The 24,039-nt window shown below is 39.9% G+C and overlaps 4 protein-coding genes across 4 annotated transcripts; 3 read left to right on the plus strand and 1 right to left on the minus strand.

Moving 5' to 3' along the window:
• Positions 1 to 1,713: 1,713 nt before the first annotated feature.
• LOC131225714 (cytochrome P450 704B1) lies at positions 1,714 to 7,079 on the plus strand. The gene is made up of 6 exons (XM_058221292.1): positions 1,714 to 2,037; positions 3,975 to 4,190; positions 5,174 to 5,470; positions 5,770 to 6,156; positions 6,511 to 6,711; positions 6,900 to 7,079. The coding sequence occupies exons 1-6, from the start codon at positions 1,714 to 1,716 to the stop codon at positions 7,077 to 7,079; spliced, it is 1,605 nt and encodes a 534-aa protein (XP_058077275.1).
• Positions 7,080 to 8,344: 1,265 nt separating this feature from the next.
• Positions 8,345 to 10,508, plus strand: LOC131231043 (pentatricopeptide repeat-containing protein At1g59720, chloroplastic/mitochondrial-like). Its single transcript, XM_058227127.1, has one exon. The coding sequence runs from the start codon at positions 8,895 to 8,897 to the stop codon at positions 10,458 to 10,460; it is 1,566 nt and encodes a 521-aa protein (XP_058083110.1). The 5' UTR covers positions 8,345 to 8,894; the 3' UTR covers positions 10,461 to 10,508.
• A 4,352-nt stretch (positions 10,509 to 14,860) lies between these two features.
• Positions 14,861 to 17,073, plus strand: LOC131231051 (photosynthetic NDH subunit of lumenal location 2, chloroplastic). Its single transcript, XM_058227138.1, has 3 exons — positions 14,861 to 15,374; positions 16,278 to 16,412; positions 16,857 to 17,073. The coding sequence occupies exons 1-2, from the start codon at positions 14,901 to 14,903 to the stop codon at positions 16,374 to 16,376; spliced, it is 573 nt and encodes a 190-aa protein (XP_058083121.1). The 5' UTR covers positions 14,861 to 14,900; the 3' UTR covers positions 16,377 to 16,412; positions 16,857 to 17,073.
• Positions 17,074 to 19,013: 1,940 nt separating this feature from the next.
• Positions 19,014 to 20,743, minus strand: LOC131231058 (casparian strip membrane protein 3-like). The gene is made up of 3 exons (XM_058227150.1): positions 19,795 to 20,743; positions 19,382 to 19,505; positions 19,014 to 19,229 (listed from the first exon to the last, which is right to left on the minus strand). Exons 1-3 carry the CDS (start codon positions 20,013 to 20,015, stop codon positions 19,014 to 19,016), a joined length of 561 nt encoding a protein of 186 aa, XP_058083133.1. The 5' UTR covers positions 20,016 to 20,743.
• Between the last annotated feature and the right edge of the window lie 3,296 nt (positions 20,744 to 24,039).

A 24,039-nucleotide genomic window follows, 5' to 3' on the forward strand; every position in this document is an offset into this window, starting at 1 on the left:
TGATGGCTACAAACAAATAATGAAGAGAAATAATACCGTAGCAATCAACATTTGACATGAACGAGGGCAAAATTAGAAGGGTCAAGATCTTCCCGTTGGCTCTTAGTTTGTATTTGGTCATGTATGGTGTGTGCGGGCATACCAAAGCTGATTGTGTGGCTTGATTCAAACTAAACAACTTTGACCCAAGTATTAAGATTGACAAATACATCGAATGCAATCATATATGATTGAGACATGAGAAGATCGATTACCTATTCAACCAATTGCACAAGATTGATATGAAACAATCAAGAACTATCGAATGATAGGGTTCTTTTTTTTTTTCCAAGAAAGATTATGCTTTGCCTACCATACAAAAGTAAAAGCAAATAAAATCCTCACAATTAGTCGAGAACATCTGCAATATACTAAAAGTCAAACGAATTGGATTGGAATCAAAATAGTCAAGCATAAAAGCGTAGACTCATATTACAATTAAAGATTATCTCTACTCGAATGATAGAGCTAAAGCTATAATAATATATTATAAATTGATTGGTTTGTTTGATTAGTAAGAGATGATTTGTTCAGCTGATTTCTCCCTCTATTTATAGATTTCTTCTATGCTTTTCATATTAGCTTCTCTTTTTATTTCAATGATTATGGCAATTGAATCATTGTCACGTCAGTTTTTCATCTCCTTTTACTTTTTTGTATTCTTCTACACATATTCCCCTTCTCTCAACTGTTATCTGTCTTTTAATCTTTTCGGTCATGTCTTATAATTGGATGATGTATATTATCTAGCTTTGCGTCAAATGTGATTTCGTAAAAAGTTCTTCAAATATACTCAATTTTTTTTGTATGCTATATCCTCTTTGTATAACAACAGGTGTTATTTCCTAATTGACTATTCCAAGAACGGCCATAAATATGGTACAACATTTCTAATATGGGAGACTTCAAGGAATCCCCATCAACAGTGTGGTCCATCGAATAAACGATCTAGAACACCAAAGATTGGGTTGGACATGTGCCAAATCATCATCAGGTTTACACCCGGTTGGTTTGCTATTGATGGACCCTATTAAACAAGAATATAAACACACTCTTTAGCCCTGTTTGATTGCCATTTAAAAATCATTTAAACTCATTTTAGTTAACAAGAGGACATATATTTTGTTAATGACAAAAAATAATCTTTGATGACCCATTATTTATGAGACATAAACTATAATCTTTAAATGTATACACATGTACGCAAGCATGCAAATGCATTCACTCATATAATCTGTTTATAAGCATGTATTTATCCTTCAATCACAAGCATGATACATATTTGTCTACAAATATTTCCAATTCTACCGTATAGAAATTCACATGTTCGAAGATGTGGATGGAGCGGTGCACACATATATAGAGGAGTCCTTTGCACAGAGAGAAGGATTCAAGAGAGCTTTTATCATAATTATACATATAAATATACATGTCTACCTATATGCAAGCATTGATAGATGCATGCACTAATTAGTTAGGTTTGGAATGCCAAAGAGATGAAAGCATACTAAACCCTAATCCACACCAAGATTGTTGCATAATGTTAGCTATTTGATCATTTCTCCACTTGTTTATTGCCAACAATCCCCTTTCCCTTTATAAGACCCAATTCCTCTCTTAAATCTCAACTCACCCATTTTTACGTTTCCCTTCTCTTCCACAATATTCCTCTCCATGGATGAGAAAAACCATGTCTCTTCCATCTCTTCAAATCCATGTGGATTCAGCATAGCCATGACGTTGGCCTGCTCCTTCTTATCATGGGTTTTGATCCATAGATGGGCCCAAAGGAACAAGCAAGGCCCTAAGACATGGCCTATCATTGGCGCCGCGATCGAACAGCTAATGAACTATGACAGGATGCATGACTGGCTTGTGGAGTACCTATCTAAATCCAAAACCATCACTGTCCCAATGCTCTTCACATCTTACACTTATATTGCAGATCCAGCAAACGTAGAGCACATTCTCAAGACTAACTTTGCCAATTACCCCAAGGTGAACTTTATTTTTAGTACAAGCCAGGAATGAATTTTATCCTATGGATATAAAGCTCAGCCAATTCCGCATGCTTATATACACGATTGAATGCATGGCTCACCATGTGATGACCTGGTCCAAGAATTAGGATGGTTTACTCATCATCGGATGGGCTGCACCACTGCTCGAGTCAAATTGACCTGTAAAATAAAGAGATGAGTGCGTCAATCATCCATTTCTTTGCATATCTTGCAGCTCATCTGGAGAGTGGACCAGCATGATTTACGGGCAAGGACATCTTAATTGTGGGACCCACGTGAGGGATGTCTCAGATATGTCCCACATCGGGCTGGCCTTATTCTTCTAGAGATATGCTATCTCCATATGCACTTTCATACGGAGCGTGTGGCCCCAACCATGATAATGACCATACACAAAACTTTGGTTGGTCCACTCATCAGGTAGACCACCCCTAGACAAAAAGATTGGACAGCTTCGATAAAATTGCCCAATATACACGTTCAGCTTAAATGAATGGGCCGGGACTGCCCGATGAGGAGATTGGCATAATCTTTGAATATGGTCATCTTGATGATGTGGAACCACTCATCAGGTAGGCAAAACATACATGTTGAGTGTGGACCAAATGGTTACCATTTTCTTTCAAAACTATCAGATTTGTGGACAAGCAGGAATATCAATTGACAATTGGACGCCCCATGAACGTTCCAGCAAACATGTGCCATTTTGGTTTGGCACTGCTGGGACTTATTTGTGTAGTGTGCCTAAAGACCAGTCATCTTCAGAAATACTATTTTTTTATTCTCTGGTCCTTTCGTCTACCAAAATTGAAATGGACGGCAACCAACTTTATGCATCTGGTCCTTTGGGCTTGAGTTAGATAGTGGACAAGGGCTTATGTGGGGCCCTAGTGTGGTGTGGATGCCGCTGTCCTTACATGTGAGTGTGGGCTTAGAAACCTGTCCTCTTCTTTCAAACACTGTAGAGGCAGAGTTTTCACTCTATACTAGCCTGATTGGCTTGCATGTAATATTAGTGGTAACCATCGACTAAGAAATGGGTTTTAAAAAAATGTAAATACAAGAAGTTAAGATGACATTGAAATAACAATGTTTTTTTAAAAAAAAAATTTAAAAAAAAAATCTAAAATCATCAACTAACAAATGGAAAAATAAATAAATAAATAAATAAATACAAAAAGTCATGATCACATTGAAATTTGTTTTTATACGAAAAAAAAAAAAAGGAATTATTATCACTAGGTTGGCACCTGCGTTGCAAGGGAAATGGTGGTACTACACACTGGTGGAAAAAAAAAAAAAAAAAGTAAGAGAGAAGGGGTAGGCAGAATGGTTTCAATGGAGGACGACCATTTTGTGGCTTACTTGAGTTTTAGATCTGCCTCATTTTTACTCTAGCATTCTAACATGAGCAGGCACAAAAGATATATAGTATGGATGTTGCAATGTTGGTAGGCCTCATATAGCCTTTGTTGCATGGTGTCCATGATAATACGGCATTTGTGGGCTACTCGCATGAATGGATTGAAATAACAAAAATGCTTTTTGTTGAAGGGTCAGACACACCCCTTTTGCTTTTTTATGCGAATCTGACTAACTGCAGGGCTTGAATCTGCCCAACGCTACTGGCATTGTATTTAGTAGAGATGATGCCTGTAAACTCATGCTGCACCAATGTTATAGTTCAAAACAGAAAAGGCCTGTTGCAAACTGTAGTTTTTTCTCTCCATCTTTTAATGTCGTTACTGAGAAAACAATGACCGTCCATTATTTCGCAGATGTTTTTCGTTATATAACACAATGTATTTTGACAGTAGTTTGTTTTTGCTCTTTTTTTTTTAATTATTTTATTTATTTATTTATTTATTTATTTTAAAGTTATAATCTTAAAGAGACGAGTGTTTGATGATACAGGGTGAAGTGTATCATTCGTACATGGAAGTGTTACTTGGAGATGGGATTTTCAATGCAGATGGAGAGATGTGGAGGAAGCAAAGAAAGACTGCAAGCTTGGAGTTTGCATCAAAGAACTTGAGAGATTTCAGTACTCTTGTATTCAGAGACTACGCTCTCAAGCTATCAACTATCTTATGCCAAGCTTGTATACAAAACCAACAAGTAGACATGCAGGTTTTTCTCATCTACCCAAGAAACACTCTCTTCTAATGCATGCATGATCTGTATTGATGCATGTGGATGTGCTCGTCTTTCTAAAGAGTAATGATCACACAAATCCGAATCCTCTGCTTGTAACAAGCAAGAAAATCTGCTTGTTGCAATCTAATTGGACCACATTATCACACACTGTATTTAATGCAGCAGAGCTGACAACGTCAGTGATGACATGGACCAATCACGATGCAGGAAAGCAGGATTTTCCTGCTTGTGGCAAGCAGAGGATCCGGATTATGTACCTTTCTTTCCCCTGAATGTGTCATGTGTGTAGGATGTCCAGGTAGTGCAAAAAGGTGGGTCCAATCAGGACGAGCACTTGGCCTGAAAATTGTACAGGTCGACTCAGCGAGTAGGTCGTAATGTCAAAATCAGACAGCCAATGATCTGACCCAACATACAGCTGTTGCCCAACTGATCATGTGTGGATACGCCTGTTTTTCATGGTGGGATCCACATTTTGCAAGAAAGAATTGGATGTTCTATACATGTGCAATGCCCACCGGCAACGGTATATCATGCTAAATTAGTTTGCTGTGCAATTTTTGGTCTTATACCAAAATAAAAATAAAAACAAAAATAAACAAGACTCACTGACTCGATTCGAAGCTGGTAAAATTCAAATCTTAAGAGTGGCTAGGCTGTGATAGGATTGAGTCGCGGACCTCTGTTACAGGTGCACACTCAACCAGCAAGCTATGCGATTGTTAATTGTTTGATTTCTCAATTTCTAAGATTAATAGCAAAGATAACTAATTAAAATTTCTTACCTGTTTCAGTTTATTGGCATTAACTACCGAGTCCGGTCCAGTTGAGTCTTTGAGTCAACCTGACCCAAAACCCAAATGAACATTGAGTCAAGTCGATTTTTCAGTTTTTTAAACTATGGTCTGTAATCAACATGTTGCATGGCTGAAATATGTGAAATTACTTCTCCTCAGGAATTATTGATGAGAATGACCCTCGATTCCATATGTAAGGTGGGTTTTGGTGTAGAGATAGGAACTCTCTCTCCCCACTTACCAGAAAATCACTTTGCTAGAGCCTTTGACACTGCAAACACCGTTGTCACTCTTCGATTCATCGACCCTTTGTGGAGGATGAAGAGGCTCCTTCAGGTTGGGTCGGAGGCTTTACTTAATCAAAGCATTAGAACTGTTGATGATTTCACATACTCAATGATTCACAAAAGGAAAGGCGAGATAGAAGAAGCCCAAAGAAGTGGTAAGAAAGATAAGGTAATCATCTCCACTTCGATGCCCAATATTGTGTGGATTATGTTGTTTGGGCTGCATTTGGATGTTCAAATGAACTGAATTGTAAAAGTTCAATTCAATTGCATTTACTTTCTTTGGAAAGAACAGAATTGAAATTGCTATTAAAATGTGCTATCACTATTCTGATCATTTCCTCTAATGACAGCCTGAATGAATTGCAATTCAGTTAAATTGAGCACCCAAATGCACCCCCTAGTTATTCATTCCACCTACAAGCACTGACATAGAAATTCTGATGTAATTATGATGGAATGCAACAGATAAAGCACGATATACTATCGAGATTCATTGAGTTGGGCGAGAACCCAGATAGCAATTTGAGTGACAAGAGCCTCAGGGATGTAGTTTTGAATTTTGTGATAGCGGGCCGTGACACAACGGCCACGACCCTCTCATGGTTTATTTACATGATCATGACTCATCCCCATGTAGCAGATAGGCTCTACTCGGAGCTCAGAGCATTCGAAGAAGAGAAATCCAAGGAAGAGAATGTCACGTGGGTTCCATGTGACCCATCAGACTACAAATCTTTCAATCGAAGGATGGCTCAATTTGCAGATCTCCTGACATATGACTCAATGGGAAGGCTACCTTACTTGCACGCCGCTATCTCAGAGACGCTTCGCCTATACCCTGCAGTTCCTCAGGTACTTAATTTTCATTGAATATGAATTTACAATGAACAATGTAGGTGGTATCATACATGGAACCAGAACCACAATGTCCTCTGATCACAGCCCATTTCAATCCACAATCCCAGTCATTCATCAGGTGGTGTCTATCATGTACGTGCTATGGCCTAAAAATGAAGCTGTTCAAGTAATCAAACGACCTAATTTCCATATTCAACACACCCATGTGGCCTTGTGATGACCAGAGCATCCTGATCTTGGGGCCATAGCACATGCACAGAGGGTGTGCGCCTAATGAACGGCCTAAATCTAGTGCATGAAAAACCTATCAGAATTGCAAAGGCATCTTAGATATGTATATGATCACAGGACCCGAAAGGCATCTTAGATGATGACGTTTTGCCGGATGGAACCCAAGTAAAAGCTGGAGGGATGGTGACTTATGTACCCTATTCCATGGGTAGAATGGAGTACAATTGGGGCCCTGATGCTGTGTCATTCAAACCCGAGAGATGGTTTAAAGACGGCATCCTCCAGACCTTCTCCCCGTTCAAGTTCACTGCATTCCAGGTACTACAACCAGCAGCTAATCATCTTCACTTCAGTCTACCATCTAATTAGTAGCGATATTTAGGCTAAGCAATCAGTGTGCACTCATTCATCTTGGCCAGCTTTCTCTGTGACACTTATGTAGGTAGCTTGGTTGGCTTGTTTTTGTATCCTAATGTTACATGATCGACGTGCCTCGTGAGTTGCAGGCTGGGCCAAGGATATGTCTGGGGAAGGACTCTGCGTATCTGCAGATGAAGATGACGCTCGCTATCATTAGTAGATTCTTCATCTTCAACTTGGTGCCGGAGCATCCGATCAGATACAGGATGATGACCATTTTGTCCATGGCACATGGATTGAAGCTTTCTGTCTCCCAACGTTCTTAATTCTTGCAATGGCTTTTTAGTGGATGCTTAAGAATAATCTTGCCTTCATCATTTAGTACCAGACTTGTAATGGCTGATTGAATTGGCTTGAATGGCCCGTCCATTCTTATGATTATTTTTATTTTTTTTTCTGTAACAAGGCTCAATCCTGTCATGGCCCACTAGACTAATGGTCCCAATTGCAATGCGTGCCTTCTCGGTTCTTGATGAAGGATAAATCCAGGGTGCTAGGTTTGATTTTTCCTGCAACAGACGAATCACTTCATGAAAATGAGTGAGATCAACATCTAGAATCAACAAACACAGTGGGCCAGAACAGCACGACTACTTTAGACACAAGGTACACATTGGTACCTTACAATCTTGCCGGACAGGCTAATGAGTAGGACATCTATACCAGGAAAACCGTGGGGTCTACTATGAAGATCACCTGGCACAAAAAATCAGGCTGGTCCTTTCATTAGGTGGGCCTCACCGTTTGAATCAATGTAATACTGATGGTCTGAAACATGGCCCGGATGGCCTATTTTTGAGAAGGGCGATGTTCATGATTAGGCCCAATGATTTCGTGGTACTAATTTCCTAATGGCATGTTAGTGGGAAAGATGTTTCGTTGCCACAAGTAGTGGTACCTTTGCCTATATGCAACCAGTGCAAGTTATCCCAGTCATCTATCTGATTGGTGGCATGAAAATGGAGGGTTGAATCAAGATAGTCTTCTTTTCTCTTTTCTTTTTCCCCTCCTTGTTCCCATTTTGAGGATGATTTGGGCCAAGCTAAATGATTAGTCGGTTGGGCTGAGTTAGAAAATTTGGCCTGTTAAGTGAATGGGTTAGCCTCTGGGTGAACCCTATCCAGCCCGACCCACCCATATAACTTACCAATAGGCTGCACCAAGACCCAATCTGGGGCAAAACCCAAAACAAATTAATGGATGATAAGTATAAAAACATACACATGATGTATGTATGTTTGGCATGGCTTGGCATGCCATTAGCCTCACATTCCATTCTTTAATTTGAGTGTGGCCGTGCTGGGTTTTTTTCCGGTTGGTTCAGTTCAGGCTCAATCACCCTGGTTACAATGAAATGGGTTGGGCATGAGTTTTAAGTGGGTCAGGTCTGGCCATGGGGTAATGGATTCGGGGTTGGGTTTGGATTTAATTCATGGGCTTTTAACTCTACCCCTCTCTCTCTGTAGTTGAGGGCAATGTCATGGACGCTACTCCAAAAGGGGATGAGGGAGAGATCAAGAAAAATACCTGTCCACTAAGTAGCTAGGCCATAATGTAGGGCTGTCCACAGTGAAGTCCATGATAACTGAAAGACAGCCCCACTCGGTCATGAACCCAAAAAGCACGCTTCTCTAACGCTCTAATTTGGTCACACTGCAGCGAACAGTGGTATAGGACCCCGAAAGGCAGGTTTTTACTTTCTTAGGGGCATTTTCATTACTTGAGAAATGGTCTAACAGCCGTTACTCTAGGATTTAACTGAAAAGTGGTAACCTAAAAAAGACACGGCAAAATGTGGATGGTTATTATATCTAATTAGGCCAAAAAAAAAAAAGAGTGTATTTCATAAGAATCCCTAAATTAAATGGTACACAACTTACAAGAGAAAATATTGGTAGCATAAAGTTGTTAGAAATGATTTTCATCAGAGTGTCATTTGTTCAAATCAACAACTTAAAAGGATTCCAACTAAAAAATGAATTAGATCACTCATCTCCTCCTTCATTTGTTACTCACTTCCAATACAATATCACTCGGAAACCATGTGAAACCCAAACAGCCATTTTTGGTAGTTGAAGGCTATGACTCCTAACTACTCTCGGAAGCTAACACTGATAAGCTTTACTTTATTTCCTCATTTCAAAAGAATCCCTTTTGTTGTTCCATTTCCCTCTCTTCTTACAACACAAGTAACCATAGATAACCCACAACAAAGCAGCCATTCAAGGGAGCAAAAACTCATCTCTCTCTTCAAGACATGTTCTACCATGATGGATTTGAAGCAAATACATGCCCAGATCATACAGACTGGCTTTGGTCAGAACATCTTCGTGTCTGGTCGGATCATCTCATTCTGCACAGTTTCGGAGGACGGATCAATGGATTACGCGTTTTCAGTCTTCGAACAGATCGAATGTCCAGATGGGTTTCTCCGGAACACCATGATAAGAGGTTATGGGAAGGCAAACCAACCCCGCGAAGCTTTTCTTTTCTACAAGCGGATGGTAGACAAGTGTGAGGTGCCTGATAACTTCACCTTCTCTTTCTTGCTCAAGATATGCGGGCAGCTGAAAGCGCTTGAATTGGGCAAGCAGGTTCACTGCTCTACTGTGAAACATGGCCTGGATTCTCATGTCTATGTCAGGAACACGCTTATTCACATGTATGGCCTGCTCCATGACCTTGACAATGCACGTCAGTTGTTCGAAGAAATATCTAGACTGGATTTGGTGTCGTGGAATACCATCATCGACAGCTATGTCCATTGTGGCCAATGCAACGAAGCACTGAGGTTGTTCTCGAGAATGCAGAGAAGCGGATTTGAACCAGATGAAGCCACATTGGTCATCATCCTTTCTGCTTGTTCGGATTTGGGTGATTTGGATTTTGGAAGATGGGTCCATTCTCGGATCAATGGTACTGGACTTGATCGCATCATTTCGGTGTCAAATTCTTTGATTGATATGTATTCAAAATGTGGAGCAATTGATAAAGCACGTCGAGCCTTTGATGCAATGAATCAGAAAAATGTAGTTTCTTGGAATGCCATGATATTAGGACTTGCTATGCATGGCTACGCGGATGAAGCGTTAGATGTCTTCTCTAGAATGAAGAAATGGGAATTCGGAGTGCCCAATGAGGTTACCTTCCTTGGTGTTCTGTGCGCATGTAGTCACAGAGGAATGGTGGATGAAGGGAGAAGGTATTTTGATAGCATGAGAAGGGATTATCATATCAGACCCACAATAAAGCACTACGGTTGCATGGTTGATATTCTTGGACGAGCAGGCCTTGTGGACGATGCTTATGAACTGATAAGAAGCATGCCCATGGACTGCAATGCCATCGTGTGGCGGGCATTATTGGGTGCCTGCCGTGTTCACGGGAACATCAAACTGGGGGAGCGTGTGCGGAGGCATCTTCTAGAGCTGGAGCCAAACCACAGTGGGGATTATGTTCTTCTAGCAAACATGTATGCAAGTGCTGGCCAATGGAACGAAGTGACAAGAGTGAGAGAGGCAATGAGAAACAGAGGAGTTCAGAAACCAGAGCCAGGTAACAGCCTCATTGAGGTACATCCAACAATTTGGCTTGAGTCAGAATCAACCAGAAAATGGAATGAAGCAGTTGGTACTATAAAAACATGAGTTTATGCGTGCATTTCCTTCTTGAGTAAATTCAGGGGAAAAAAAAAAGTACTGCCATTTTCTTTTGAGATCGAGAGTCCTATAGAGTAATTATCCAGTCCTATCATCTGCGATAGTATAGTTTACCATGGGGCAGGGTACAGGGATCCAAACCACTATTATGATGGGGCTCGCAATGGATGGAGGAATACCTCAGAAAGCTCCTAGATTTGAAGATCCCAACCCTTTGATGTGGAGGCCTTACGAATTAAAGAAGAAAAAATTCAGCAAATGTCACATTCAACACAAATAAAACGGTCAAAATGGAGGGTTTGGGATCCTCGAATGGGGATGCGACTTGCCTGTAACCAGGGGTTACAAGAGCTCGGTGGGGCCTATTGTGATGTTTGTGTTATATCCATTCCGTCCATCCCATTTCGATGGCTCATTTTAACACATGAACCCCAAACATGAGGCATATTCAAAGATCATGTGGAGCACACCACTGGAAACACTGGGGATAGAAATGCCCACCGTTGAAACCTTCCTAGGGCCCACCGTGATGTTTATATGCCATCCAACTCATTCACGAGGTGATTACCACTGGATGAAGGGAAAACACAAATATCCCCCAGGAAGGTTTGGCCCCCTCTTACAAATGGAGGATGTACACTGAAATCTTTCAGATCAGGATAACCCAAATTTCCAATCCTTGCCCATTCTTTCCACTGAATGTGGATTGTTGCTGCATTTTAACTGTTCATTTGCAGGCTAAGGCCTCACTTTTTCATGAGGATCCTATGCATTTCCTCAGTTCAAGGAACATGAAGTCCTCTTCAAACAATTGGAAGCTCTTAATATATATATATATATATATATATTGCTTAATACTCTTTAAGTAATACAATTCGAACCTGGCTATGAACTGGCATTGGTTTGTGATAATGTCTGTTCAGTAAGATTCCAAAAAGAGTTGAAATTCTGAATTGTGAAAAATAATCGGAAACCCCATTTCAAACAAATAGAAGCTCTTTAGTAATAATACAAAACATATATCTTATTTCTTAAGAGTATTTATACACATTAAGGAGTCTGCAATCCAAATTAAAAATACATTGGTTGTCATTTTACTTACAGAAGGAATGGTTAAATTTGCAATGGAACCCCACTGAGGCGATATCAACATCTGGGCATAACCTTACTTTAAAACTGAAAAAGGACTCCACCCTAGAGCTACTGAAATCTAATAAATGCTCTTCTTCTCCTGCCTTTTCTTGCAATCAGCTCCTATCATGCTGGCACAAAAACCTGGGATGGCTCATAACCATAGAAAGGAAGAACTTGGAAGATCAACATCATAAACACCTCTCATGTTCAGTTCAGGCCCACCATGAATTCAACTGGTTAGATAATTACCTCAAGCAAAATGATTATGGGAACCATCAAAAAGGCTTGAAAGATGTTGTCCAGAAGTGTAGGCACTCACTTCTGCAGATATCAACAAACAAGTCATGCTGATTTGACTAGCAGTGATGAATCCTCTTCCGAATGACACGTGAAGCTGAACAGCTGACATTGTAAATCAGGTGATAGCTACCTCAAATAATCAGGGCGTATCAACTATCTGGTCCAACAGAACAACTGAGTGACATGAACTATGTTACTTCAACAGAAAACTGAAATCTTTCAAGATCGACCAGAAATAAAGCACATTCCTAACTCCTATGTCCTCCTATGTTGAGATCATCACTTAAAAACTTTGGATTTGACTTGTACTCCACAAGGACCCCATTTGAAGGACGCAACACATAGTCGAGTTAAAAGAGCTTATCTCATAGTCAGATTTTTTGAAACCTGATCTAGTTCTTCTGGGATTTAAGGAAACCTAGTCACACTTAAGAGTCTGATTTGAGTTGATTGATGGATTTTTATTTTTATTTTTTAAAAGCATATATAGTCTATAATGTTCTAGTTTCTAAACTAAAGTCAAGTCATCAGATGTAATAATATGTTGTTAGGTAATGTAAAGCAAGTCATCAGTACAGTTGTTTTTTGCCATGCTTATTATGCTATGAAAATGTGTTCGACATGTTCATCAGAGTGCAGCATTTTGTTAACCATTAGATAAAAGAGCGACTGCATGTGGTTGTGCAGAATAGTCCACCTGTACAAGAAACGAGGACTAACACCCAGTAACTTGCACATGAGTCCTCTCCCCAACCAAGAATTCCCCATCAAATGTCCACTGAAAACTCAATGAGTCCCAAGTCCTAACAATAGCACAGAACTCCATCAAGGCTCGGAAAATGCAGCTTCTGAACAAGTTTTCCTGACCATTTCCCTAGTCACTCGTATAAAAGAAGTGCCTTCAATGATATGAAGATGGCAATTATGCTGCTTATGGGAAAACCCTGCAATTTCAGCAATGGCCCATATGGAACCTAAGTCACTGTTCCTGGCATATATCCAGAATTGAATCATACAACCCCTGAGCCCTTGACGAAACAAAGTTAACCCAATGCATTGAGAAACTCTTCTCAGTGGTAAAAGCTGATTGACCAGTACTCAGCTACTCCCTTGCTTGTTAATCTTACACCTGTACAGTCAACATTGACTACAGCAGCCGACCTTAAAAATAAATAAAAACACCAGAGTTCAGTAACTGGAGGAGAGAACCACGTAGGTACCTCTTTAACCGACCTTACACATGGCCTATGTTAGTGCATGTGGGAACTTGATCATAATCCTATGATTTAACCGACATTAGTTTGTAGAGGCTATGAATAGAGGAGCATGTTGTAGTTGTGAAGTTGTAGTTGTCTAATGAAGTAATCTTGTAATTGTAAGTGCTATAGTTGTAAGTCTTATAGGTGTGACTGTGTCAGTTCCAAGTGTAAAGTGTAGTTGTGATTTGTAATAATTGTGTATTTTAATTTTGTATATACAAGATTTATGTACTTGGTTTCTTTTTCTCTTCTTACAGCATGAAAGGTGAGAATACCGTTTACCTAGTTATCAGTAACATCTACTTTGAAAAGAGACACCAAACAAAAGACTTCTCCAAGACTCCACTAAAATTCCTATAATGGCTTGCATCCACAATTGAATTTTATAGAAATAATTCTTCTTTTTTCAAGTGGCATACAGAAATGACAATGATACATGAAAGAAACAATACAAAGCAAGAAAATAGAAATGAAAGATGCTTAAAAGATGACATGATTCAAAGATATTATCACTTACATTTCCATGCTGAACAGATACTACCAATTTGTTGGGACGATGATGATTTTAGACAGTCAAAAAGATTAAATACGTAGTACAGACTAGATAAGCGGAGCTGTGTAACTATTGTATGTCAGTTTATATTATAAATTACAAATGAAAACGAGTCAGCTACGTTACCAAGAGCACAATGCATCATCCCACTAAAAAAAAAAAAAAAAAACCAATGAAACAAGACTGGATGATAAAAAGTGAAGAAAGAGTCGGTAACATGACCCCAACTATCCAAAATCCCAATTCAATCAAAGATAAATCCTATGATATGTATAAAATTCCTTGGACATTGAGCGTATGCAAGTAGGTCTCATGGTTGGGTGTTCGTAGACTTCTTAGATGAAACAATCCCTTCCCCTTTCAAGTAGGAAAAAGTTAAAAAGAAATGTCTTCTTTCTTTTTCTTTTCTTTTTGTCAATTATGGTATAGGGTATGAGAAATTTATGGAAATTTCTTTCTTTTTTAAAAAAAAAAAAAAATTTTGGGTTTTTTGGTTGCAATTTGGTTTTTGGAGAACAAAACTGGTGTCATGGAGATGAAAGTGAATGAAGATGACATGACTGTAGGTTACAGAATTCAGTAGCCCCGAGGTGCATGCAGGCAATGACAGACATAAATCACCCATCTTCCAGAAAGCTATACTCGTGTTGTCGCTGGAGATGGAAATGGCTGCGCGTATCACCACCGTACATATGGCTACCATATAGAGCGATCCTCACTGTTAACCTGGTGGTCCACATCATGCAAAGATGAGATTTTCCAAAAGTGATAGTGATCAGACAATCCAAACCATCCCAATTCTCCCAATGAATATAGACCATTGCCCTTACTGCTTGACATTTTTAAGACGGTCCATTTGCACGCCACTGATACCTACGGCTAAAATGGTCCATTTGTCTCATGTGCAATTGCAAGTGGGAACTTGTGGGCTTCGTGGCCTATCAGATCAGAGGCAATCACCCCAGCCGATCGTCACACGTACAATGAAGTTGCTAGAGGTGGGCTTGCTCGCGAGCAACGCTAGCCAGCCTCTTTCCTTATCCCAAACAAGAGGATAAAAGACTGACACGTGGCGAAAAGTTATCTCCTTGCATGAGAAAAAACTAGCCCATGTAATATACGTTTCTCAATAAAATCCGTTTTTTTTTTTGGGTAATTTGGGTTCATCCAATCTCTCCTTCCATGGCTACTATCGCTAAGCAAATGATAGTGTGCCATACTCGAATGACCAGAGGCCCCAAAGCCCACCATCACCAGCAGCCCACCATTTCCCAACCATCTCATGGTGAGAATAAGCCGGCCGGACGACGGTCCATCATCTCGACGTTATTAGCAACAACAGCAGCAGTGGGATTACAATCAGCACCACTAGCCTTAGCAGAGAAGTGGGGCACACGGTCCTTCATCAAGGAACGGTTCTTTGAACCTGGGCTTTCTCCAGAAGATGCAGCAGCCCGTATCCGACAAACGGCAGAGGGGATGCGAGCCATGAGAGAGATGCTGGATACCATGTCGTGGAGGTATGTAATCTACTACGTCCGACTCAAGTCCGCCTACCTTTCATCTGACCTGAAAAATGCAATGGGGACGTTGCCACAGACTCGCCGAGCCTCCTACGTCAAAACTGCTAATGAGTTGGTTGATAACATGGCTGAGGTACTCAAATCTTCTTTAGCTTTCTTCCTTTTTTACCTTCTTTTCCTTGGGTTGGGTGGGCCCATACTCGGCCTTTTGATGGCCCACCTTTCACGCTTAGTGACCATAGGTGAAAGAGCTTATTTTATCCGTCTAGTTACGGTCCATCAAGTGGATTGAGTTAGGATTATGTGTGCCATCAGGGAGACTTTTTTTTTTTTTCTTTTTTTCTTTTTTTTTTTTTGGTGGGGCCCATCAAATCATCAGCCGTGATGACCAGACCGTTAGGATCCAACATTGGGTATTTATCCATTTCTTCCAATTCGAGAGATTTTATAGCATGGCCCATATAATGCGGGCCCCATGTAGTCAACGGTCCAGATCCGTGGGTCATCAAATCAGCTGCTTGATGATTTATTTCTCCATCCTTGATGGTATGATTTGGACAGTCTGGATTGACTTACACGTGTGCTATGCCGCGTGTACAGTGGATGAATTACGTTCATTTGGGATCGAGGAATGCTACCTCAGCAATTCCGAAATCCAAATATGCGGCACGTGTCCACATGATATTTATTAGCATGTGAGATCTGGGTAGTTAATCATGGGGCCGGCCACTAATGCGGCCTGGCCTAAAAGTCAGGCCTTTCCCTTTATCAGGTGGCCTGCAATGTTTTGTTGAATGTGGACCGTTGGACATCCTTCACTAACTCTCCATTTTTAAGTGCATGTGTGGCCCACCCGAAGTAGCTCACTGATTCTTGTCACAAATAGCAGAATGGCTGTTATTTTCCTATATATAGTAATATATATATATATTACTGATCTTCTTTTTAGGAAATTCACCTTTTTTTTAATTATTTGAAGAAATGCTGATTCATCCCCATTTTGAAATTATATGCGTATTTTAACAAATTTTAACAGTTGGATTATTACGTGAGGACGCCCAAAATATACGAGTCGTACATCTACTACGAGAAGACGCTAAAGTCACTAGACGACCTCGTCGCTCTACTTGCCTAATGATGCTGGACCTCCATCAATCCCACGTGCGACCCGGTATGTATCCGTGTAGCCTCACATGCCATGATTAAAATAGTGCCACATCTCTACCATCTCCATCTATACTCAAATTCTCATTCATAGAAACTTTGGTTTCCTTTTACTTTATTTTATTTTGCTTTCCTTTGTATAATTATTTCTACCCATTTTAGTGCTTGTATGCCCCCAACCTATTATTTTTCAATATTACCTGCTTACAAGAAGAAGTGAAATGGAGTAGCTTTTGTTGGGATTTTTGAAATATATCATATAATAATAGTTTTGAAAATCCAAATTTTAAATTTTATCATTCTAAAGATATACGTTCAAATATTCTCAAGTTAAATAAATAAAATCACTCAATCAAATATTATAATTTACTTAATCAAAAGCTTGCAAGATGAATTGTTGTTTTGTCAATGCCTTTTCCAACCTATGAATTCTTTTCTTAATCTATCTCAGATGAAGGAAATGTGAGTGCTCACATGTCAACCTTTGGAGTAGGGCTAAGGGAGACACAAGTGATCTATGAGGTGAAGGAGGGAGGCTTCTCTTCTTCTCTTTTTCCTCTCTTTAGAAGGTAACACCCTAGGAAGAAACTCCAAGGCTCTTTTTACACTCATGTAAAGCTTCTCATTTTGAAAAGAGACTTTAATTATAGTACTCCACTCCAGTTTTTCATATGCTTCACTACCTGGGAATTGTATAATCCTACATTATCCCACATACACATATTTAATCTAATTCCTCCAATGCCATAACCATTCACCAAAGACTTAATGTTATGCAAATCAAGTGTAGATGTCCAGATCTTGATTATCATATTATCATCAAATATGATCAAAACCTTTTTAGCAATCAAACTAAAAGTTTAAAGATTGAAAACACTTCAAGAATTTTAAAAGTTTTTTAATTATAAGGCTTAATAGAAAAATCACTCAACGAAAATTTAATCTCTTAGATCTAAACTGTAAGTAAGCTCTTAAGAAATTAACGAATTCCTTATTTGTCCATGTGAATCTCAGTAAGCCTTAATGAATACACTCAAGTACATCCATTTTTTATTGATTAATTAATACTTTCATAAAACAAGTTGAAGCACATGTAATCAAGACCATAAGTCTTCAAACATTCTTAAGAGTAAGGATTAATTAGTTTCATTGCATTCTCAAGTCAATCATAATCCAGGTATAATGGGTCTACTGGTTTAAAACCTTAACCTTAACCTTGATCCACTGATGCAAGTGTCTAATTAGTGAATGCAGGAGTTTTTATTGATGGCACAATCAAACTCTTACGTGGGGTAGGGCAAAGACGCATTGGCTCATTATCATGCTGAATAACAGTGACATTTTATCCTTTCATCATCAATCTCCTTGCACAGGATGACCACATACAAAGTAATAGCTATGGATTTGTCCTAAAATCTGTTAAGTGGTCATGGTACAATAGAATATTAAGATCCATACATCACAACTCTCCTTTTTTAGTGACGATAATGTCCAAACTCAAGTTTCCAAAGATAATTAAAGGAACCCCTCTCCTGTAACCTAAGTCACATGTCATCAATGGATAAGATTTATATTAACTTTTCAAGCACAACTCAACACTAATGCAGTACAATTGTGGGAGATAAAGGCCCTTCATCACACCTGACATTCCCTGAAAATGTGCTTGCCAAAAAGAAAAGAAAAATAAAAAATAAAAGGCATCTCCACTCATAAGATGGTAGAATAAAAAATTAATCTACAAGCAACATTGAAAGTGCATGCGTGAATGGACTGAAGTAAAAGGAAAACCCATTTCTAAAGGGGCACGCTCCAGGGTACCCATACTGTAGTAAACTACGTACGGTAGTACTGGAATGATGCGGGCGGCGTGATTCGTGAATGAAATGCAACCATCCATCGGAGCACATCACCTACAATGCCCGAAAATCAGACTGATCCCCATTTAGGTGGGTCATAACATGGGATACAAGTTGGGAGGAAACACCAACGTTTGATTTGTTTGAATGGCCTACCATGTTTTTTCTATGGAATTTAGGCATTTCCTACCCTTCATCTGGCCTGGATGCAGGTTCAAACCAAAACTGAGGATGTTTTTCAATTCAGACGGGCGTCTGTGCAAATAAAGGGTGGGCGCCCTCTCTCATGTTGTTGGATCCTGCTGATATTTGCCACTTGTGGATAATATCAGGTGAAGAGTCTGATGGACAGGTTGGATGGCCTGCACTCATCACGTGGGCCCCACATCTGCGCGGCACCACTGGAGAGCCCTTCTATCATAAATTGGTTATGCTTGCTCACCAATCACTATAACGTGATTCTTCAGAAATAAATGGAGAGTAGACCACTAGATAAGCTTCTGACACATCATTTGAACAACTTCGTTTCATATAAGATCGTAGCATAAGATTAAAAAGTCTTCAACACTTCACATTCCAAACTTGCAAGCCTAACACTTTCAAACATAGAAATATTGCATACCCTGCGTTCGTGCTGGCATATGCACATACACAAATTCACAATCACACACCTACAAATACATAGGAATATGGGATGCATGCACCATTCACACACATGCTATTAAACTTGAATACCAATGGCTCAAACTGTATCAACGCCTCGAGATTGCTAAGGCAGACAGCAAGATAAGCAGTACAAAGATGATCACGCCGCCAAAGGAGCCAATCAGAGAGCCCGAAATGCGTTCGCAGAAGGAATTGAATTGTTGACAGATTGCCAACCAATTCGCCCGAGCATTGCCCTTGTGAGCTAGGTACACTATTGCAGCTGCTGCTGAAGCTCCGGCTGTTAGGAGTGCTAGCATTGCCTTCAAATGGTTAAAAAAAAATGCACACTTCAAAATACTACTAACACCCAAAATCAAGGAAGCTTATGTGTGTTTCCGATTGAAATCTACTAAAGGTGCCATGCATTAACACATTAAAAAAACAAGCTTAAGATTAACATAAATGGAATTACCGTGTCGAAGAGGATTAATATTATCCTACTCCCCCTCGCTTGACTCTTGACGATGTGGAAGATGGAAAGTGGTAGCGAGAGCACAAGATACCCACACACAATCGCATTCGCAATCACGAAAAACCTGTGGTAGGAATACATTAAGGTTACATTTACTACAGCCATAAGCTAAATTAACTAGAAACCTCATTGGTGGGCCCAAACCATCTCTATATGGCCGAGGCCCAAACATGCAGGCTTAATAGATAATTAGTCCATGACATAGATTACACCTGGCCAGTCCCAACTTATTAAACATTATTATACTGAATGCTGAATTAGTGAGATGGTCCGGGCCTGCAACCCCGGTTTGGAAAAACCATGGGTGGGCCCTACCCGATTCTAATAGTTGGTTGTGAAGGAGGAATACATACGTGAAAGAAGGGAGATCGTCATAACTGGCCTTGAATCGGATGAACTGGGTGAAGAAAGGGAGAGTTTCATCGGTCGTGCCCATGGCTATGGCACTTCCTAACGTGCCCACGACTCCAACTAACCTGAGAATGAAATCTAGTATAGAGATCCCTTTATTCATCCTACCCCTTGCATCTGAAGCCATGGAGGCTTCTCCACCGTCTAATGCTCCTGCTTTCATTGTCTTGGGAGAAATGCCTAGTAAAAAAATACCAAGTGACAAGGGTTTTACAAGTAGCTTGTGCTTGATTTGGTTGCTTGAATGGGTTGCTTGAATGAGATGAAGGGAAACGAGTGATGTATTTATATATGCTGCAGGATATCAAAAGAAAATTAGTCGTGGGGTCCACCTCATAGAACAGATCATCATAGTGGATATTAGGTTTGACGCCCGTTCATGGGGTTGGGCCCATATATTTCTCAACCTGCATGATAACATAAGAGAATGCATGTTGGGACATCAACCAAAATTTGGACATGAACAATGTCCTCATCTACGCCGGTTCATACGACTGAGGCCCATCATTTGCCGATCCGGACTGTTGATCTGGTTGGGCCCACCATGGATTTGGGATGGCCTAAAACCACCAATATCAGAAGATCCTAACCCTTCAGTTACTGGACAAAAAACAGATGTCTGGAAAAGGTGCAGATATTGAACTGCTAGGATCTCTCAATCTGGAAAATAACCAAGGCATTCCCCACCCATGGAAGATCAATGGTCCGGATCAGTGGAAAATGGAGCTCACTATTCATGTCCTGATGCATGATATGATCTTACTGACTAAAGTTAGGGTGGGGTCCCTCAGTTATACCTGCCCTTAAAGCCTACCTACTAAATAAAGTCGACTTCCTGATATGGATATGTACGTCTATTCTCTCCAACAAAACTTGCCTAAATTGGTAATCTGTCGGGAATAATACCGTGGTATTCCGATATTACTTTGTTTTATGTATATAATGCTCAACTGCTCTCATGATACTTTAAGTTGTAGAGCTCCTGGTTGCATTGGGACACTTAGATATTCCAATCCATTGATCCAGGCTGTCCATTAGGTCCAATTCAAATTTCATGGGTTACCATGCAAACATAACAAATATAACCATTTGATCAAATATTCTTTAATATGGACGGTCAAGATCATTCACATAAAAAATAGGTCTGCTGACCAATTTGATCCGTCTATTTGTGATGACCCATCATGGAATGCTTATTACTCTAAAAAGAAACACTTTTGGTAGGGGACTGTGAACATCCTATCCATGGCTTTAAAAATGGATTCTACCATCCAATCAATGTGATTTTTTGGATAATAGCTCATGGAATGTTTTCTGCACTTGGATTTGTCAACAATTAATGGTACTAACATAGCTGTTCTGTTCAAGTAACTCATGCATCACATCTCTTTCCTAACATCATCACCAAGTACATATTCATGTCCACCGTACACGTGTTGACTAGAAATGGGGTAGGTATTCCCTTATGTCCGTTGTCCATGGCACAACCTCGCGAGTTTTAAGGAGACACACAAAGGTTGAGATGAGCGGATTAGGTGTTACCCGGGTAACACCCACCCTGGTAACACCTTAGTGTTGTTACCCTTACCGTGGGGTCCATCTTAATCATGTGTTTTATATCCTCACCATCCATCATTGTTTACAGCCCAGTTTAGTTTGTGCTCCCAAAAATTAAGCCGGTCCAAGTCTCAGGTGGACCACACCAAAGTAAAAAAGTGGTGATTGAACGTCCACTGTTAAAAACATACTAGGACCTACAATAATGCCCACCTTAATATTTCTTTTCCATCTAACCCGTTGATATGATCAACCAGACATGGGTGAAAGGGAAATTTAAAGGTCAGATTGATCCAATACTCTTGTAGCTCACAAAAAGCTTTTGATGGCCATCCACCTCTATCTCCAGTGGTGTGGTCTGCTTTAGATTTGGACCTGCTTTAAGTTTTGGGATCAGGTCCTAAAACATACGGGAAAACGGATGGACGTTGTGGATATATAAAAAAATTCATCAAGTTGGGCTCCACACGGTAAGTGTAACAGACACTAAGGTGGGTATTAACCGGGTGAGTGTTACCTGGGTAACACCTAATCCGCTCCCAAGGTTGAGTTGGTAAGTAGCCAATAGATGAGCATTGATTGGCATACTTATTCATTATCCTAATCCCCACTTACTCCTTTAATTATATGATGCTACCGCATCCACCGTCCACCAAGCAAGTATGTCCGCGGTCCAGATCATCCACATTGGATGTGTGACAACCCAATAATTACACTATGAATAACCACTGTAACCGTTAGGTTGACAGGCTATATTTTATGGAAGCCAGTCAGATGGATGAGATCACTCGATCACTGTGATTTTGGGCTGTGTCCAATCTGCAGTGGGCCCCAACAATTTGAATGGTCTGGATTGACCTAGCTGTATGCTACATGTAACGATGGGATATGTATCTATCATTATCATCATTCATAAGCCAAGCCTAACTTTCACCTCAAATTGCATTCTTCCATTGGCAAAGGAAATGGCAACTTTACCCTTCCAATCTCTACTTCAGTGGTAAAAAGTCAAACCTCTCCATCAAGTGAAAGAGGTGAAAGTAACTAGCTTTGTGTCTTTATCCCACCAATCCATCTCCCAAAGCAATGAAACTAATCTGCCTGTTATTTGAGAAACCCACTGAGGGTAAATTGGTCCTTCCAGTAGTGAAATTTAGAAAATCTCTAATAATGAGAGGGGTAAGATCGGGAATGTCTGCAAGCACAGCAGAAGAGAAACAAGGCGACTCTCAAAAGTTGTGCAGCCATTCCAAATACAGGTTGGAAATGTGGTTTTGGTGGAGCTAATCTGATCGGCAGAATCATAGAAATGGCCACATTTCCACGTGCCATCGTCACACTAAGACCTAAATCTAGAGCTGGTCCTCTCATCAGATGGGTCACACGGATACGTTGAATATGGATACGTGTGCAATTTCCTTTTTTTCTGTTTTTACCTTCCATTTTTTGTCCACGTGTGTCCCTTCTAATTACCAAACTGTCCTTCCTGATAAACATATAGGAACTTGCACACGCATGTAATGTTGGCACGTGCGATGCATTAGTGGGGCTCTTAGAGAAAATGAACCCGTTCCTCCGATGGGCATGTTAGGTCCGGGATCATTTGTCATGTGAGCCCCGCCAATATGAGACCATTTTCGGTCATCAACCACCGAACCGTCTGTTAAAACGAATTGATGAATGGTCCACATTCCATGTGAAATAAACGACACTCGTGATCCGTTTTATTTTGATTTTTGGACCTGAGGAATTATGTTATCGTCGGCCCAAGGAAAGGGCTTTCGTCCTCAGCCCCGAGTTTGCCATGTTGAGACACATGGTGTAGTAATCCAGATCGTTGATCCGGTGGTTACAAACTGTGGATGGAGGATATTGTGAATGCCTCTCTGATTGGAAGACCCTTAGCCATCCAATCTTCGGTCCATTCTATATTCATATGACTGGATTCATCTGGGACAGCATGTACCAACCAAACAAATTTATTAGTATTGGTTGAATAGTTGGTTTCGTCAGGTCAGTCCTACACATTGCTTCCTAGATAGACGACTTAGCTGGGCCTGTGATGACATGTGGTGCAAAAACTTGGGTTGAGACTCGCTCAGCCCATTCCAGCCAGCCCAGCTGATGTACAACATGTCACAGATATGTTCTAAACATGGTTGGGCCAAAAGAAGGTGGGGTGGACCGTACATTGACTATAACTTTTGATCCGTGTATTGTTACGGCAACCTATATCAATCTTTACTGAAATGGGCCATCCAAGGTGAACTGACCCTCATAGTAGGTTGCATCTGTCCATTTCTTCAGAAAACATGTGTTTTCTGCTCAGAAACGAATTTTAAGAAAAATTTACTATTTTTAGTATTTCTAAATTTTTTTAATATTTTTTTATTTTTAGAGTTATAAATTTTCTTACTTTTTAAAAATAGCTTATAATTATGCCAGGACCCTTCTAAAAAAAAGTTTATTTGGAATTTTTATTTTTAGAAATTAAGTTTTAGAAAAAATTTGTTAGAATTAAGATTTTTATTAGAGTTAAGATTTTGCTATTTTTAGTAATTATGATTTTTTATATATATATTCATTGTGTAACAGGGACATACATGTCAAACATTCATTCAATCAATTTA

The sequence above is a fragment of the Magnolia sinica genome, chromosome 2, assembly GCF_029962835.1.
Source record: "Magnolia sinica isolate HGM2019 chromosome 2, MsV1, whole genome shotgun sequence".
Classification (NCBI taxonomy): Eukaryota; Viridiplantae; Streptophyta; class Magnoliopsida; order Magnoliales; family Magnoliaceae; genus Magnolia; species Magnolia sinica.

Bases quoted from the DNA above. Each gene is read 5' to 3' on its own strand.
- LOC131225714 (XM_058221292.1), top strand. From the start codon at position 1,714: ATGGATGAGAAAAACCATGTCTCTTCCATCTCTTCAAATCCATGTGGA. The intron at 4,191-5,173 runs GTTTTTCTCATC...ACTTCTCCTCAG, and splicing joins ACCAACAAGTAGACATGCAG to GAATTATTGATGAGAATGAC. The intron at 5,471-5,769 runs GTAATCATCTCC...GGAATGCAACAG, and splicing joins GAAGTGGTAAGAAAGATAAG to ATAAAGCACGATATACTATC.
- LOC131231043 (XM_058227127.1), top strand. From the start codon at position 8,895: ATGACTCCTAACTACTCTCGGAAGCTAACACTGATAAGCTTTACTTTA.
- LOC131231058 (XM_058227150.1), bottom strand. From the start codon at position 20,015: ATGAAAGCAGGAGCATTAGACGGTGGAGAAGCCTCCATGGCTTCAGAT. The intron at 19,506-19,794 runs GTATGTATTCCT...TTCCTACCACAG, and splicing joins GACGATCTCCCTTCTTTCAC to GTTTTTCGTGATTGCGAATG. The intron at 19,230-19,381 runs GTAATTCCATTT...AACCATTTGAAG, and splicing joins TATTAATCCTCTTCGACACG to GCAATGCTAGCACTCCTAAC.
- LOC131231051 (XM_058227138.1), top strand. From the start codon at position 14,901: ATGGCTACTATCGCTAAGCAAATGATAGTGTGCCATACTCGAATGACC. The intron at 15,375-16,277 runs GTACTCAAATCT...AAATTTTAACAG, and splicing joins TGGTTGATAACATGGCTGAG to TTGGATTATTACGTGAGGAC.